The sequence below is a fragment of the Onychostruthus taczanowskii genome, unplaced genomic scaffold (assembly GCF_017590055.1).
Source record: "Onychostruthus taczanowskii isolate IOZ18803 unplaced genomic scaffold, ASM1759005v1 scaffold25, whole genome shotgun sequence".
Lineage (NCBI taxonomy): Eukaryota > Metazoa > Chordata > Aves > Passeriformes > Passeridae > Onychostruthus > Onychostruthus taczanowskii.
The window spans coordinates 10,736,941-10,750,965 of NW_024499796.1; the positions used below are offsets into that span (position 1 = coordinate 10,736,941).

Sequence of the window (14,025 nt, forward strand, 5' to 3'; positions counted from 1 at the left end):
TGTGTCCCTGGCCATGGAGGGCCATGTCGCTGGCAGAGGGTTGCTCCTGGCATTTCTTCTCTCTGGGGTGGCATGTGCACATTTAGGGGCAGCTCTGGGCTGCAATAAAACAGCCTTTGGTTTTCTTGCCCTCCTCAGACTGTTTAGTGGGGTGCCTGTCTGTCTTCACTCGCCTGCTAGAGTCCCATGTCTCTGGGGCAGGAAGGGAGAGTTTCTTTTGTCAGTTTGAAGAGTGGCCTGGGCCTAGCAGGAGCAGAGCTACTGTGCCAAGGGGTGTTCAGAAATGCACTGAAAGGAAGGGGGTGTGTGTTTGTGTCTTCCCACTGTACATCTCCTGCTGTGGGAGAACAAGTCCTGCCAGCAAGTGCTGAGGGGTGTCAGGTATCTTTGTGCTTACTGACACGAGGCACAAGTGCAGTGCCCAGGGGGAATATCATGCTCATGTCTGCAAGGTAGAATTGCTTCACTGCAGTATATGAGTGAGCAGTTCCCAAACAGTGTGTTCAGCTCCCCTGGGACTGTGCCAGCAGCAGCTGGAGCCACGTCTGGTGGCAGGCCTGTGCTGTGCAGCAGGCAGCGAGGGCACTGGGCTGGCAGGGGACAATCCCCACGGGAGTGGAGTGTGAGAATGGCAGGACTGGTGCTGGTGCCTGGCGTGCAGCTGCTCCTCACAGAAGGGCTGTTCCAGTGCATGTCAGGGATGAAATGCAGCCTAGGATTGAGCAGAAAGGGGTTACATGAACCTGCTTGGCAGGAAATCACTCATCTGGGGCTGCAGCACAGGAGGATGGTTTTTCAGTCACTGTGATCTGGTTCTGATTGGAACCTGTGGCCTGGAAGTGAAAGACTCTGAAGACTATTCTCCCAGGTCACCCTCTGCTTCTGGAAAACTCTGGGGCACGTGTGGTATGAGGTGGAATTGCTGGCTTATCCTGCTGACTCCTGGGAGTGCTGGACCTTACGGCGTGCTGCTTCAACTTCTGTGCAAGTCCTGCCGGGAAGGTGGAAGGGGGCTTTGCCATGAGTTTGAAATGCATTGGGTTGTGACTGTGACAGTCTGAAGCAGAGGCACTGCCTGCACTAAGGAAGTGGTGTGAAAGAACACAGACAAAAGCAAGTAGTCAGCTTTGTACTTGCATAGAAAGTCAAATGAGAGGCACTGATTTTGTTCAGAGTTAGATTTATGGTTACAGGTGTCTCTGTGCTCCTCTCAAAATGGCAGCTGACTCACAGTTAATACATTTAATACAGTACTCCTTGGTAGGTCTTGAGAAGATTTTCAGGAAGCCTTAAATCCCAGACTCCTAAAATGAGTTTTAGGTGCTTCAAACAGAAGCCCTACTTTTTCAAAGCAGGGGAAGACTGAACTTCAGGGATGCAGGTATTTACCATCTCTAAAAACACCTCTGTAACTGCAAGCTGCACGCACAGATGCTCTGTTGGCACACCTCACACTGTCTGTATGGTTATTTGTGCTAGTGCAGCAGCACATTTCAGAGGCTGGAATGGATTGCTGTTTCCCAAGGTGTGGATTACGAAACAGGAGGAGCCTATGGAGACAGGGCTGCTTGCCATCTGTTGAAGTGACAGCATATTTTAAGTTGGGAGATATTTGTTCACATTAAGATGAAGGGTTTTTATTTTGCAGGCACTTGTTTGTAGTTGCTGGTTGTTTCCAGATTTTTTTCCAGCGTCTGCTCTTTAGATTTTCAGTATATCAGTAGACTTCTGTCCTGCTTTCCAAGCAGGAGCCTCACCTTGCTCACCCTGAGACTCCTTAGGGTGAGATGGAGCATTGTTTTCCAAGCACTGCAAATCTCTGTCTTCCTGCCAGTGCCAGCCTGGTCACAGACAGCACCAGCACTGGCTGTGGATTGTGTCTTTGTGCTGGTAATCAGCCTGAAGAGCTGTGAATTCATTATACAGATAAGCCTTAACTCTGATGGCCTGAGTTTTTCGTGATGGATAACATGGAAGCAATTGCTCTGTGACACACAGCAGAAAGGGCTGTGCAGTGCATTCATCCACCCTCAGAGCACAGGTCAGAGCAGCGCTGCTGCCTCCTGGGAGGTTCTGGCACTTAGTGCTTTGTGAATCTGGTTTGTCCTTGCAAAGAACCAGGGCAAACGTGGTGGGAGTATCATTTCTGTGCCTGCTGACTTGATCAGGAGATGGCTCTAACACTTGGGATGTGTGAGATTTGGACAGACAGCTCTTACACTCTGCATGGCAGGCTCTGCCTGCTCCTCCTCACAGAGGGTTGGAAGGGGCTGGTTGGAAGCACGGAGCAGAATGAACTGACTGGTTGTATCAGAAGCTTCCAGGTACATTCCTAGAGGCAGTGCTTGTGGGAGGAATGTTTAAATACGGCTGTCCAGGCCAGCGAGGCAAACACTATCTGGGAAAGAGCAAGGGAGTGCGAGAAACGTGGAACTGGCAGAGTCAGCTGCTGTTCTGGGGCAGCACCAGGCACACGTGGGAGCTGATCTCTGCAGCAGGCAGGAGGAGAACTGGTTATTGCAGTGCCAGTAGCACATCTGATAGAACATTCCCCTCTGAATGGCACTGCACTGACTGGTTTGTTGACGTATGTGGGTTCTTTGGCACCGGTTCTGCCACAATTACCTGCCTAGTACCTGGAGAACTATAAATAACATTTATACTCTAATCTTGCATAAAACTCACCCTGTATTCTGGGTTGTTTTTGCAGAAGAAGTAGCTTTCAGAAAGAAGAGGCTGTGCATTAAATTCATCCCTCGAGATTCTACAGAGGCAGCGATCTGTGATATCCGAATCCTGGGGAGATCTAAGCAAGCCCCTCCTCAGTACACCTTCATAGGGTAAGTACCCCTCACTCTGCAGCTGTTATAACAAAGTTATAACAATGCAGTCACACCCAAGCAAGGGCCCTGTGCTCCTCTAATTACCAAGCAGTAGCTTCTAAGAGGTGAAGCTTATCATTAGAAAAGTCCAAGTAAGAACAAGTGTTACGGAGTTAGATGTAGGAGTTAACTCACCCCTCCTTCTTTTTAATTACCCTCGTTCTCACTGACCAAGGTGTTGGTGAAACACGTCAGGGCCTGGTGCTGGTGCGTGTGTGCAGCATCAGCCCTGTGCTGTGTGTTGTTTTCCCAGGGAGCTGAACAGCATGGGTATCTGGTATCGGATGGGCAGAGTGCCGCGCAACCACGACTCCGCACAGCCTGCGGCTCCTCCCGCCCAAGCACCGGCTCCAACGCCCGCTCCCAACCTGCCAAGGTAGGTTTTCTGCATTCCAGCTCCTTCTGCTTGATGCTGCATGTCTTGTGGTTGCTAACCTTGCCTGGGAAACCAAGAGCAGGGTGCTGCATTGGCATGGAACGATTGTGTCACAATCTGATAAGGGAATGTGCTGTTGGTTGAAGTATTTGCCTGCTGGAAGTTCCTTTGCCTGTTGCTGTGTAAAGGAAAATGGGTGAAGAAGCCAGAAGAAAGGAAATGCCTGCAGAGGAAGGGGAACAGCAAACTACCTTTCCTTTGCTTTAAACTGTGCAGGATGTTGTAGCTTCCAACACATACGTGTTGGAAGGGTGAGCAGAGCTGCAGCCAGGCCGATTGTTCTCCTTCACCAGAGGGAGGGAGAAGTGTCTCTACAGACTTCAGAAGGGAAATGGATTTTGCTCATCTCCAGGATCAGTCTGCTCATGGTTTGAAGCACTGGTTCTTGGTTTTTTATTTTCTTGAGCCCAGTTGCTGAGCTCCAGTTGTGCAGCTGACATGAGTGTGCACAGCAGCCTGCTCATCTTGTGGTGGCTGATGGGAGCAGCGGTGTCTGGCCAGGCTGTTCTCCGTGTGTTACAGGCAATATTTCTCTGTGTGTATCAACAGATGTGCTGGTGTGTAGACTTTCATATACCAGTAGTGCTGCACTGACAGCTTACTTGCTGGATTTCTCTGGACAAAGAGGTGTTGTTAAGCAACAAACCAGCCCAGACAGTGACGAAACAGAGAACTTTGCACTCCTGACATTCACTCCGAAAGCACAGCACCCAGTGTGAATTGTGCTCCTGCTGCTGAGGCTCACAGACTGGGCCAGGCTGTTGCCAGGGGACAGCACATTCTCCTCGGGTCCCTTTGTGCTTTTGTCTGTCACATGTACATGTGTTTTTGCACTGGGCATTTTCTACACTGCAGATACCTTTACAGTATTACAGTAAATAGTGAGAGAGAGAATTTCAAAGGAGACAGTAGAGAGGAGTTCCAAGGTGCAGTTTGTGTACAAAGGTCATTATATCACATGGGTGGAAATTGCTTATGTCCTTTAGAATCTTGATTTACAGGTCATTTCAGAGTTATGCTTTTAAACTGCTGCAACACGTTCCCCAGCAAGCTGTCAGGTACCTCCTTAAGGCAGGTGTGTACATTTGAGCCTTCACCCATGACCCAGACTGAAATCCACTGTCCTGTGGTGGCTCTTCGAGCTCTCCAAAGCATTTGGGTGTTTGTTTCACTGAGAGTTTTGCTTGGTAGGCTGCCATGCCCTGGCACAGTGCTTGCTGTCGTGTACTGTCAGGTGTGCTGCAGGCAGACATGCTGTCATGCTTCTCAGAGATGGAGGCAAAAGAGATGAAAAGCCAGCAGTTTTCTGCAGATTGCAGCCTGTCCCACTAGGACCTGAGATGTTACTCTGAAGCTCTGCTGGACATAAGCTAGATGCCAGCCCAGGCCATGAGAGATCAGAGAGAAAGATGTCTTGATTTTAGAGCACAGATCTTCATTTGCTTTCTGCAAGAAGTTCTGTCTGGGCAGATTTCCACAATAAAGAAAAAAAAATTATCATGGCAAGACAATGTCAGTGGCAGTGCTTCATCACTGAATGTGGAAGGGTCACTTTACAGCTGACCAGGGAAGGCTGCAGAGCAGTGTCAGAGCTGTTGGGAACAAGGCCAAAATTAAGCTCAAAGCATCAGTGACAGTCTGAAAAGAAGTGTTTACAAGGCTTATATATTTTATAACCTCTTGTTGTGCAGTTTATGGTTTACAATGGCTGCAAGGAAATTGGATCAGTTTTGTTTTACTTGCCAAATAAAGCAAATGTCAAAATAGTCAATATAAAATGTATTCTAATTTGGCTGAGTTAAACCAGCCAGTATGCAGTGGAATAATTGAATGTTGCATTAATGCCTTGTAGTAAAACCCACCTGTCTGTAGCCAGCTCCACTCTCACACCCCATGTGTGATTTACAGGTAACTTTTACACCACCAGCCTGATCATTCAAAGCATCTTTCATGTCTGTTTTTTTACTTTGGTTATTTATTATCCAATATATTTTTTAAGAAATAGAAATGTATATAAAGGTGCATCCTGCAAATATTTAATTATTACAGGGAACACAGACAACTTGAAGGCCTTTTCTAACACTGTCAGCAGTGTGGTGAGTTACTCAACACAGTGTTTGTGAAAGATTGTAGTCACAAGTGATCTCTTATTTTCATGTCACCATAGAGAGAGGAGATTGCACTGGCAGCCAGTTTGCTGTTTTATTCCATGTGGATATATCCTGACAGGAACAGCAGTGGGTTGTTCTGAAGCTGCATTGGTGAGCAGTGCTGCACAGAGCACTGTGGAGAGTCTGCTGTTGGGCTGGTCAGGTGTCTCAGCTGCTCTCTTCAGTTGTGTCTGCATTTAGAATAATTCTGAATCAAGAGGGGCCTTCAGAACAATTGCTAACACTGGATATAAACGAAACCCCTATGTACAACTAAACCTAAAATGGAAGGACTTTTTCCTGTGGGATATATTTTTCCTGCACTATCCCCTGGTGTAAGGTGCTGGTGGCAGTGGATGGTGGCCACCACAGAGTTGTCATGCATCAGGTGTGACCTCCACAGGCTGGTGCACATCAGCAGTGCTGCTCCTGCCACACATGTCACAGGCTTGTGGCTCAGTCAGGGCTGCACAAGGGAAGGCTTTGCTTGCTAGTTGTTCTGGACTTCATATGGTATTTTTCAGCCATTTCTTCTCCTTTGTGTTTTCTTCTCCAGGCATCTGGCTTAGTGCCTCCAGCAGCAGCCCTGGCACGCCTGGTGAGGGTGGCATGCTGTGCCGTGGAGCCTGGCCGTGCCATTGTGCAGGGCATCAAGCTGCTTTCCTGTCTTTTCTCCCCAGCTCTTGGAGCAGCTTCTTGGCACTAATGGCAGTCTGAAGAAATGCTCTTGCAGGTTCCCATCCTGCTGCTGAAGGATGGCTTTTGTGGGCTTGGGTTACATGGGGGAGCTTGACGTAACTTCCCTCATGCCTCTGCTCCGTGCACGAGGCTTGTGCTGCACGGCAGCGTCGTTCTGGGGAGCAGGGAGCAATCCTCCCCAAAGGAGGTGGTGGTTGCAGGTAACTCACCCACCTTTGGCACACCCGTGCTTCACCAGCCTGTGCATCCACGACTGCCAGTTTGTTTGAGCAGGGTCTCAGGGCTCAGCTCTGCCACACTCAGACTCTGGTGGATTTGTGGGTGACGTTCTCTTGGAATCTGGTTCCGGCATTGTGCAGCAAGTCCCTGACTGCTGTGAGTATGCACAGAGCCATCCTGCCTTGCAGCTGCCTGTGTGGTGGCTCCATCCCTGCCGTGGTGCTCCATGAGCCTGGCTGGCTGCTGTGGCATCCCTCCTCGAGGTGCAGCAGGAGCCCGTGCCACCGTCACTCACGCAGCCGCTCAGAGTTTGTCAGCTGCAAGCAAGATGTCAGTCAGTGCTGCCGAAGTGTGTGTGACAGTGACAGACATAATTGCACTTAACTTTTTGTGTGGATGTTATCAATCTGTGACGGATACTTTGGGGAAAGGAGCACTCTGATTGCAGATGATGTGTCACAGGCATTTAATCTTCCTCTTGGAGAGACCGGGATTGAGTCACAGCCTTCACTTGTTGATGTGAGGTTTTGGAAACGTAGATTCACACTGACCCTGGAATCCTTCAGTCAGTTGGTTTGTGAGGTGTCATCTGGAAGGTTAATGATTTACCTGCAGAGGGAAGATGTGGCTGCAATGCACTTGCATTGTGGTGTGTTAGTGCAGCAGGCGGTGTGCAGGTTCAGAAGGGCACAGCTCCTCCAGCGTGCTCCTTGCCAGGATGTCTGGCAGGGCACAGCTCCTCCAGCGTGCTCCTTGCCAGGATGTCTGGCAGGGCACAGCTCCTCCAGCGTGCTCCTTGCCAGGATGTCTGGCAGGAGGTGCTCTGTTCCCCAGCTGGTCCCACAGCAGTTCCTGCACGGCCACAGGGCCCCGTGCTGGCAGGTCCTGGGGAGGTGCTGGTCCCTCTGTGCCCCGGGCTGGCACGTGTGCCCCTGTCCCTGCTCCATCCGTGCTGTGCCTGCCCTGCTGGGGCTCTGGCCTGGCCTGTGCAGCTGGAAACCAGCAGAAACAGCTCGTTTTTGCTGTAGCTCAGCCCTGGCAGCTGTGGCCTGCCTCCCTCCCTGCCTGGAGCAGGTTGCTGTGAGCTACCAAGTGCTCAGGGCTCTGAGCTCTGCTCTGGCAGAGCACTGCAGCAGGGCAGTGCAGCTCTGGCTGTGATACACACACAGCAATTGCTCTACCTAAACACCTGGAATAACAGCAAGATGGGTGAATTTTCCTTCTGAGCTCCCCGTTACCTTTTCACTAGTTAAGCTGGCCTCTCCTTAGGAAAAGGAAACAATTTGTTCCTGTTCTGCACTCCCAGTGGAGTTTCATGTTGAGGAGTGTAGGAGTTTCTTTGCTAGGCAGAGAAGTCTGATTTTTTCAAATTGATTTATTAACAGGTTTTGAAATTGGTGGTGTAAGCTTGGGAAGGGATCAGTCTGTGGCTTTCTGCTGCAGGCTGATGATGTGCAATCGAGGCAGGTCATAAAGCAACACCAGCCAGCCAGTGTGGAGACCCAGGCTGGGGCTGGGGTGCACCAGCCTGACTCTGCAGTGTGCTAATGGAAGGGAAGCCTTCTGCCTTTCCTATTTTTTAAGTAGCTACCCTGTTATTTGGAAATAGCTATAATAATTTAAGTTACTTAAAATAGATTTTTATGAACCATCTGTAAGGGAAAAGGTTCCATGGCTTCAGTGGTGTTCTGCTCTGTTGTAGAGAAAGGCCAAATCCTGAGAAAGCTGCCCCTGCACAGGGGCAGCCACTGCTGGTGGTGTGAGGGCCAGACTGCCTCCACAGAGCAGTGGGGGCCTGCCTTAAATCCCTCATCTGAACCAAATGCTGCCAGATGAGCAGTACTTAGGGATGGGTGTTGCTGGCATGACTGGAAACTGTTCTGAGAAGTGTTGCCAGTGGTATCCTTTATGCAAAGTGTTGCTTTCTTGATGGAGTTGCATTTTTTAATCTGTTTCATCAGGAGAGCTCAAAAGTAAAACCACCTTCTGACTTGCAACTAATTGTAAAATCATTTGCATTGGAAAATACCTGTAAGATCAACTTAAAAAAGTAGTTAGTAATTATTATACTTTGAAAATATTATGTGGCTTGAACGCTCAAATCACTTGCATCATGAAACACAGCACAATATTCCTAGTTTTTCAATTATGTACATACCAGAAGCCAAGGATGTCATAAGGGCTGAGGTCACATCTCAGCAGTGATGGACTGAAAACGCCGTGAGACTGAAACTGTAAGGTGGAGCCTGGGGGGGATGTTTCCTTGGATCCTCTCTGGTGAGGGTGGTGCAGGCTAAACGTAAGGATGAAATGCTCGTGATGTGTATAGGCTGTGCAGATGGTTTGGGTGGGTGAGGGGGGCTGGCACATGTTTCTCCTGAGTCTGGTTCCCATAAAGGATTTGTTATGAAACAGCACTGACCGTGTGGCTTGCGTCCAGCTCAGCTGGATGAAGACGTGCAAAAATTGGTCACAGTCCAGTATGTTTTAGTGGTAGAAAATGATGATTAGGAAAAAATGTTTAAACAGCACGGTTGGTTTCCAGGCACAAGAGTCCCTTGCAGCAGCTGAGAAGGAAAGCCATGAACTGTAATTAGAAGGAGCCTGATGGATTTGGCCGATTTTGAGAATGCACTGAAAAATTTGTGGAGTGCTCTGAGTGAAGAGGCTTCAATCTTAGAGTCATTTTTCTTTATAGAGAGTGCTCTTCCTGCTCTAGCAGTATTTCTGGAGGCATGTTTTCTTTGGGGCATAGCACAGGGCTGTTAAGTCCAAACCGGAGGTATCCATTTGGAGAAGCTGTGCTCTGGGTTGTTAAATAAGCCCTGCAGGGAAACTGAGCTTTTTTTTCCTAAAACTTATGTGTTGTCTGCTATTTAATATGATCTCTGCCACTGCTGATTTGTAATCTGTGCTTTCACCCTGAAATGCATGTGGTTGTGTTCAGATATTTCCTTTAAATCAATCACTTTCACCATTTTCCAAAACACTTCTTGAGTTTATTGCTTTTAGTAAAGTGTTTGGACTGTCATTATTTATTACTGGCAAAGTGCTGACAACGTGCTCTTCCCAAATGAGTCTTTATGTGGAATATTTGTTTAGCAGGTTTTGCAGGGGAGGCGTGGATGTCCCTGCAGCACTGCAGGGCGGGGGTCTGCCCGGGCAGCAGCCCCCAGTGTCCCCAGCAAGGGGCCGGTCCCTGAGAGGGGCTTTGCGTCTGGCCCGGGAGCTGGGCTGCTGTGCTGATTAATTGGACAGAATTTAAAACCCTAACCCAGGAAGCTTACACCACGTGTAATTTATCTTTCTGGAGTATTTCTGCTGTTTGGCAATTTTTCCCTACTGCTTCATTATGTGAAAACTCCTGACTCTGGAGAGGATGTGAAGGATGTGGGAGCGGCGCGCTTGCCGCCGCAGCCTCCCGAGACACGGCGCTGCTCAGCTGAGACAGCCACTTCATAAGCACTTCATGCTTGCAGTGCCAGGGCTCAACTCTTTGATGCAGCCTCTGCCTGGAAGGATTTAATGGGCTGCAGCTCAGACTTCCAAGCGGCGTAAATTAAACTTGTTGGTTTTTTTTTTTTTTTCCTATTGTTTGGCAGCTGCTCTGTCCTAGTTACTCAAGTCCTCTGATCTGAATTAATCCCCGTGTAGGGGAAGCTGCAGGAGCTTCATCCTGCATTAGGCCTTTCATTTTGGGCTGCTGGTCCAGCAGATCACGCGCCCTCGAGAGCAGCAGCGGGGCTGTGCGTGCTCCTGTGGGAGGGGGCTCAGCATCCCTGGGTGCAGGCACCTGGGGAGGGGGCTGCCAGTGCGTGGGCTGCGTGCTGCCCTCCTCCCTTCGTGCAGCTGGGAAAGCTGAGTGGGGAGATCCGAATGTGGAAAGAATCGCTCACTCTCTTTTTCATTCTCTCCTGCCATTGGGCTTTTATAAAACCTGAATCTGGCACCCCCAGTCCTCACTGACTCTTAGGAAACAGGATATTTTAGTAGCTTGGAATGAGATGAAATGCTTGCAAAGCCCATATGTTGCTTGTTTTAGGGAAAGGGTCAGGAAGGTTTTTAAAAGTATTTAAATATTTGGTTTACACGATTAGAATAGATTGTCTGGAATGAAGTCCATTACCCGAGGTGATTCTTGCCTCGCAGTTTAGGTTTTCATTGCAGTTCTTTGGAGTATGAGGTAGGTGTTCTGGCATCTCAGTGCCCCAGCACAGTCAAAGTTAAGGGCTGTGAAGAAATGCTGTAGCTGGGATCTAGCCACTGCTGGAGCCACAGATAGCTGCTGTGGCAGTGCCTGCCTGGGGATGCTCCTGCCAGAGGGGTTTGCCAAGTCCTCTGGTTCATAGAGCCCCAGCAGCTTCTTTCTCAGACCTGTGCCTTTTCCAGGCTCCATAAGCAAAGCTTCCATGTTGGATTGCATTTCTTGAGAGCTGCAGCCTGATATTAACTCATTTTAGGTGTGTTTTCAGCTTTCTACAGCTTGAAATTTAATTGTTCCATTTTTCATGAGGAATGATCTTGGCGTGATCATTGTTTATGAAGAGTAAGGTTGGGTTTTTTGGGTTTGTTTTTTTTTTTAAAGGTGTTCCCATGAGGTCTTGAAGCACTGTTCTGAAGGTTGTTGTGAAAAAATCAAACTTTGTTGCCTGACAGTTCAGATGCTGCTCTGGGTGTCACACTTGTACCACCCTATCTGTCCCTGCTGGGTCCAAAGCCCAACTTACCACTGGGCTTTTGCTGTACATTGTTGATATTTTTATATGAATTACGAAGCATCCTTTGATATCTGGCACTTCCCCTTGCGATCCTCTGTTCTGTTTTATGAGTACTTGCCCCCTCACTTCAAAAGCAGTTCATCACCTTCCTGCAGACAGTTCTTAATAACAGGTTTGGAACTGTCAGGCATTCCTGGGCCTGTTTTATGTGAGTTTCTTCCAAAAATGTTCAAAAAGTGGCCATAATGTGCACAGACCTCAAATCCCCTTGGCCTGCGCGTGAAGGATCTCCTCATCACATGCTGACTTGTTCTGTGGATTTGCTGAATAAAAGAGCAACTGAAGTGAAGAGGGTGATTAAACTTGCTCTAAATTGTCTTGAAATTATCCTATGCTGGGGAGAAGTACGTTTGGTGTTGGAGCAGTGCTGGAGCAGCAGGGTTTGACTCCAGCCATGGGGGAAAGGCTGGAGCCTGGCCTGGCCTTGCCAGGACCCTCTGTCCTCCTGCTGTGCCAGACTGCTTGTCCTTGGGGAGGAGGAAAACTGCTTCTGACACTTCCAAAGGCAGACAATTGGCATGGGGATAGTCTTTGTGAGGTTCCTTAACACCAGAGCTTCACTAAAGTACTAATAATTACTGTTAATATCTTTCAGTGGAAACTTCCTGAGTAAACGAGTGCTGGTTGAGGCAGCGTTTAACGGCCGCTGCTGGCATGATCAGAATGCAAATAAGTGTTATTAGCCTAATGATTTTGCTGTCACCACGGTGTGCAGCAGTAGTGCTGTGAATATGTCATGCAGTACCCGTGAATTTGGAAAGTGTGTCAAAACACAACTTCAATTAGTTTGCTCTAATTATGACTCTAGAGAGTTCATAAGTGTATCACTCCTCATTAAAAGAGATTTTCTTATATGATGAATACAGCACATAAAGGGGCGTTGGAGCCACGGAGGCAGGGCTGTGCAGAGGGAGGATGCTGGAGCTGCAGCAGGTCTGCAGCAGCACTGGGCTCCAGCCCCATCCCAGGAGCTCCTGCTGCAGGGCTGGGGCTGGAAACCTCCCAGCCAGGAGCACTTGGCTGTGCCAGGTCAGCCGTGGGCAGCAGGAGCCTGGTAGAAGGTTCTGGACAGGCTCTTCAATTAAAAACAACCAAACCAACAAGCCCCAAACCAAAAAAGCCCTGGGAGGAACCACCCTTGATGCTGAAATAGAGATGTAGCCCAAAAGCTTTGCCCTGGCAAAGGCCAAGGGGCACAAGCAGCCAGAGGCACAAGCCTGTGCCAGCCTGAGAGGCCCTTTGGGGGGCTGGGTGTCTGTTCCCCCTTCCCAGGTATTTGTAGTGCATTTTATGTCTTGTCACATTGCCTGATCGTGTTGCAGCTTTGCAGAACAGGAAGAGATTGCTGTGCTCACAGGTGAGCAGCTGGGTAAGGGTTAAAGTAGTAATTGTTTAAATCTTTTAGGCTTTCCTCCCAGTTCTGTGATAATTTGATGAAGAACTTCACCCTAATTAAATATTCAAATTAGGAATAAGTGTCAATATGGCTTCCTGGTGCCTGGAATGATGATTAATTGTATTCAAAACTCTAGTGGCCGCTGTAATCTAAACCAAACCGTTGTTCTTGATTATTTGTGCAACACATTTACCATGTTTTTGTTTTAAAATTTAAACTAGTAATTGATTTGCCATATGCCACAGAACTGCACATACTTTCACGATATGTGTTTAGGAACTTGGGGACTTCATAATTGGGATTTTCTTGCTTTTCAATGGCAGCCTCTTTTTTTTTTTGTCTTCTACAATGCAAAATAATTTGGCTCTCACAACACATAAGGAAAATGCATTATGCAATCAAGTTTGTAGGTATAAGCTATATTGATCCTGGCCAAAGTTTACATTACTTTAAAATAAATTAGGCTTTGTTTTCCATTCCTCCCTACAATGTCATCTTTTATAAAAAGAAAGAGGAAAGCAGAGAGCTGATTTCCATCCAGCAGTCATTGCCCTGTCTTGTGCAGCTAATGTTCTTCTTGGAGACATCTCTCTGGCTGTCTCTGCTGAGAAGAAGGCAGTTCCTCATAGAGGGCAGAGAAATTCTGTCTGCCTTTGGTGCCTTGGAAAATATTTTTGAGTACTTCCATTAAAAATCAAACGAGAAGTGTGTCATGCCCACAGGCAGTGGTCTCCTGTTTTAAAGTGTGTTCATAACAAACATGCCTCTGCTCCAGAGACTCTCATGTGGATTGTGTTTTAAACAGCAAACTGATAGCCAAATTCAAATACATTTTCACGCCATCTTTTTTTGGTTAAAAATAGCTTTGAAAAGCACAAGCAAACTCAGACTAATGTTTGCTTTTTCTTATTTTATCTGTGCTGTTCACCATCATCTGCATCAGGGGCTAAAAATACATTGTTCTTCCCAAAACATGTCCTGTTTTTGAAGGCAGATAACTTCCAGATGATTGGTGTGGTAGATAAAATTTGCTGGCTGAGGACATGGGTTTGGTGCACTGCTGGAGAGGGCCCTGTCTCACTCAGGGGCATCCAAGGGGACACGAAGGCTGCCTGGTTCTCCTGGCAGGAGGGTGGTGCTGGGGGTCTGCCCGGGTTCAGGAGCTGCTCCCTCTGCCTCGTGCTGCCCTGAGCCCCTCCGTGAAGGGGAGCTGTCTTTTTCACGTGTGGCAATGCGGCGCAGAAGATCAATAATAACATTTTATGAGAATTCTCACCGGCTGGGGCTCTGCAGGTTTGAGCTGAAGGGGCAGAGCCGTGCTGGCTCTTGGTGGGCTCTGCTTGTGCAGCCCCTGGGGCTGGAGGCCCTGCTGGGCTGGACGGCCCCTGCTGCACTCCGTGGTTGTTGGCCGAGCCCAGGGCTCCGAGGGCTGGAGGGGGCTGACACTGAGCAGCTGGTAGATGGT

General features: G+C 48.4%; 1 protein-coding gene across 7 annotated transcripts in view; it reads left to right on the forward strand.

The window, feature by feature from the left end:
* MVB12B (multivesicular body subunit 12B) overlaps positions 1-14,025 on the forward strand; it is a 55,720-nt gene that overhangs the window by 12,439 nt on the left and 29,256 nt on the right. For all 7 annotated transcript variants that reach the window (XM_041406401.1, XM_041406395.1, XM_041406397.1 and 4 more), the window contains 2 exons: positions 2,711-2,840; positions 3,136-3,258. In XM_041406401.1, the coding sequence (XP_041262335.1) occupies positions 2,711-2,840; positions 3,136-3,258 (253 nt within the window). The remainder of the gene's footprint in view (positions 1-2,710; positions 2,841-3,135; positions 3,259-14,025) is intronic.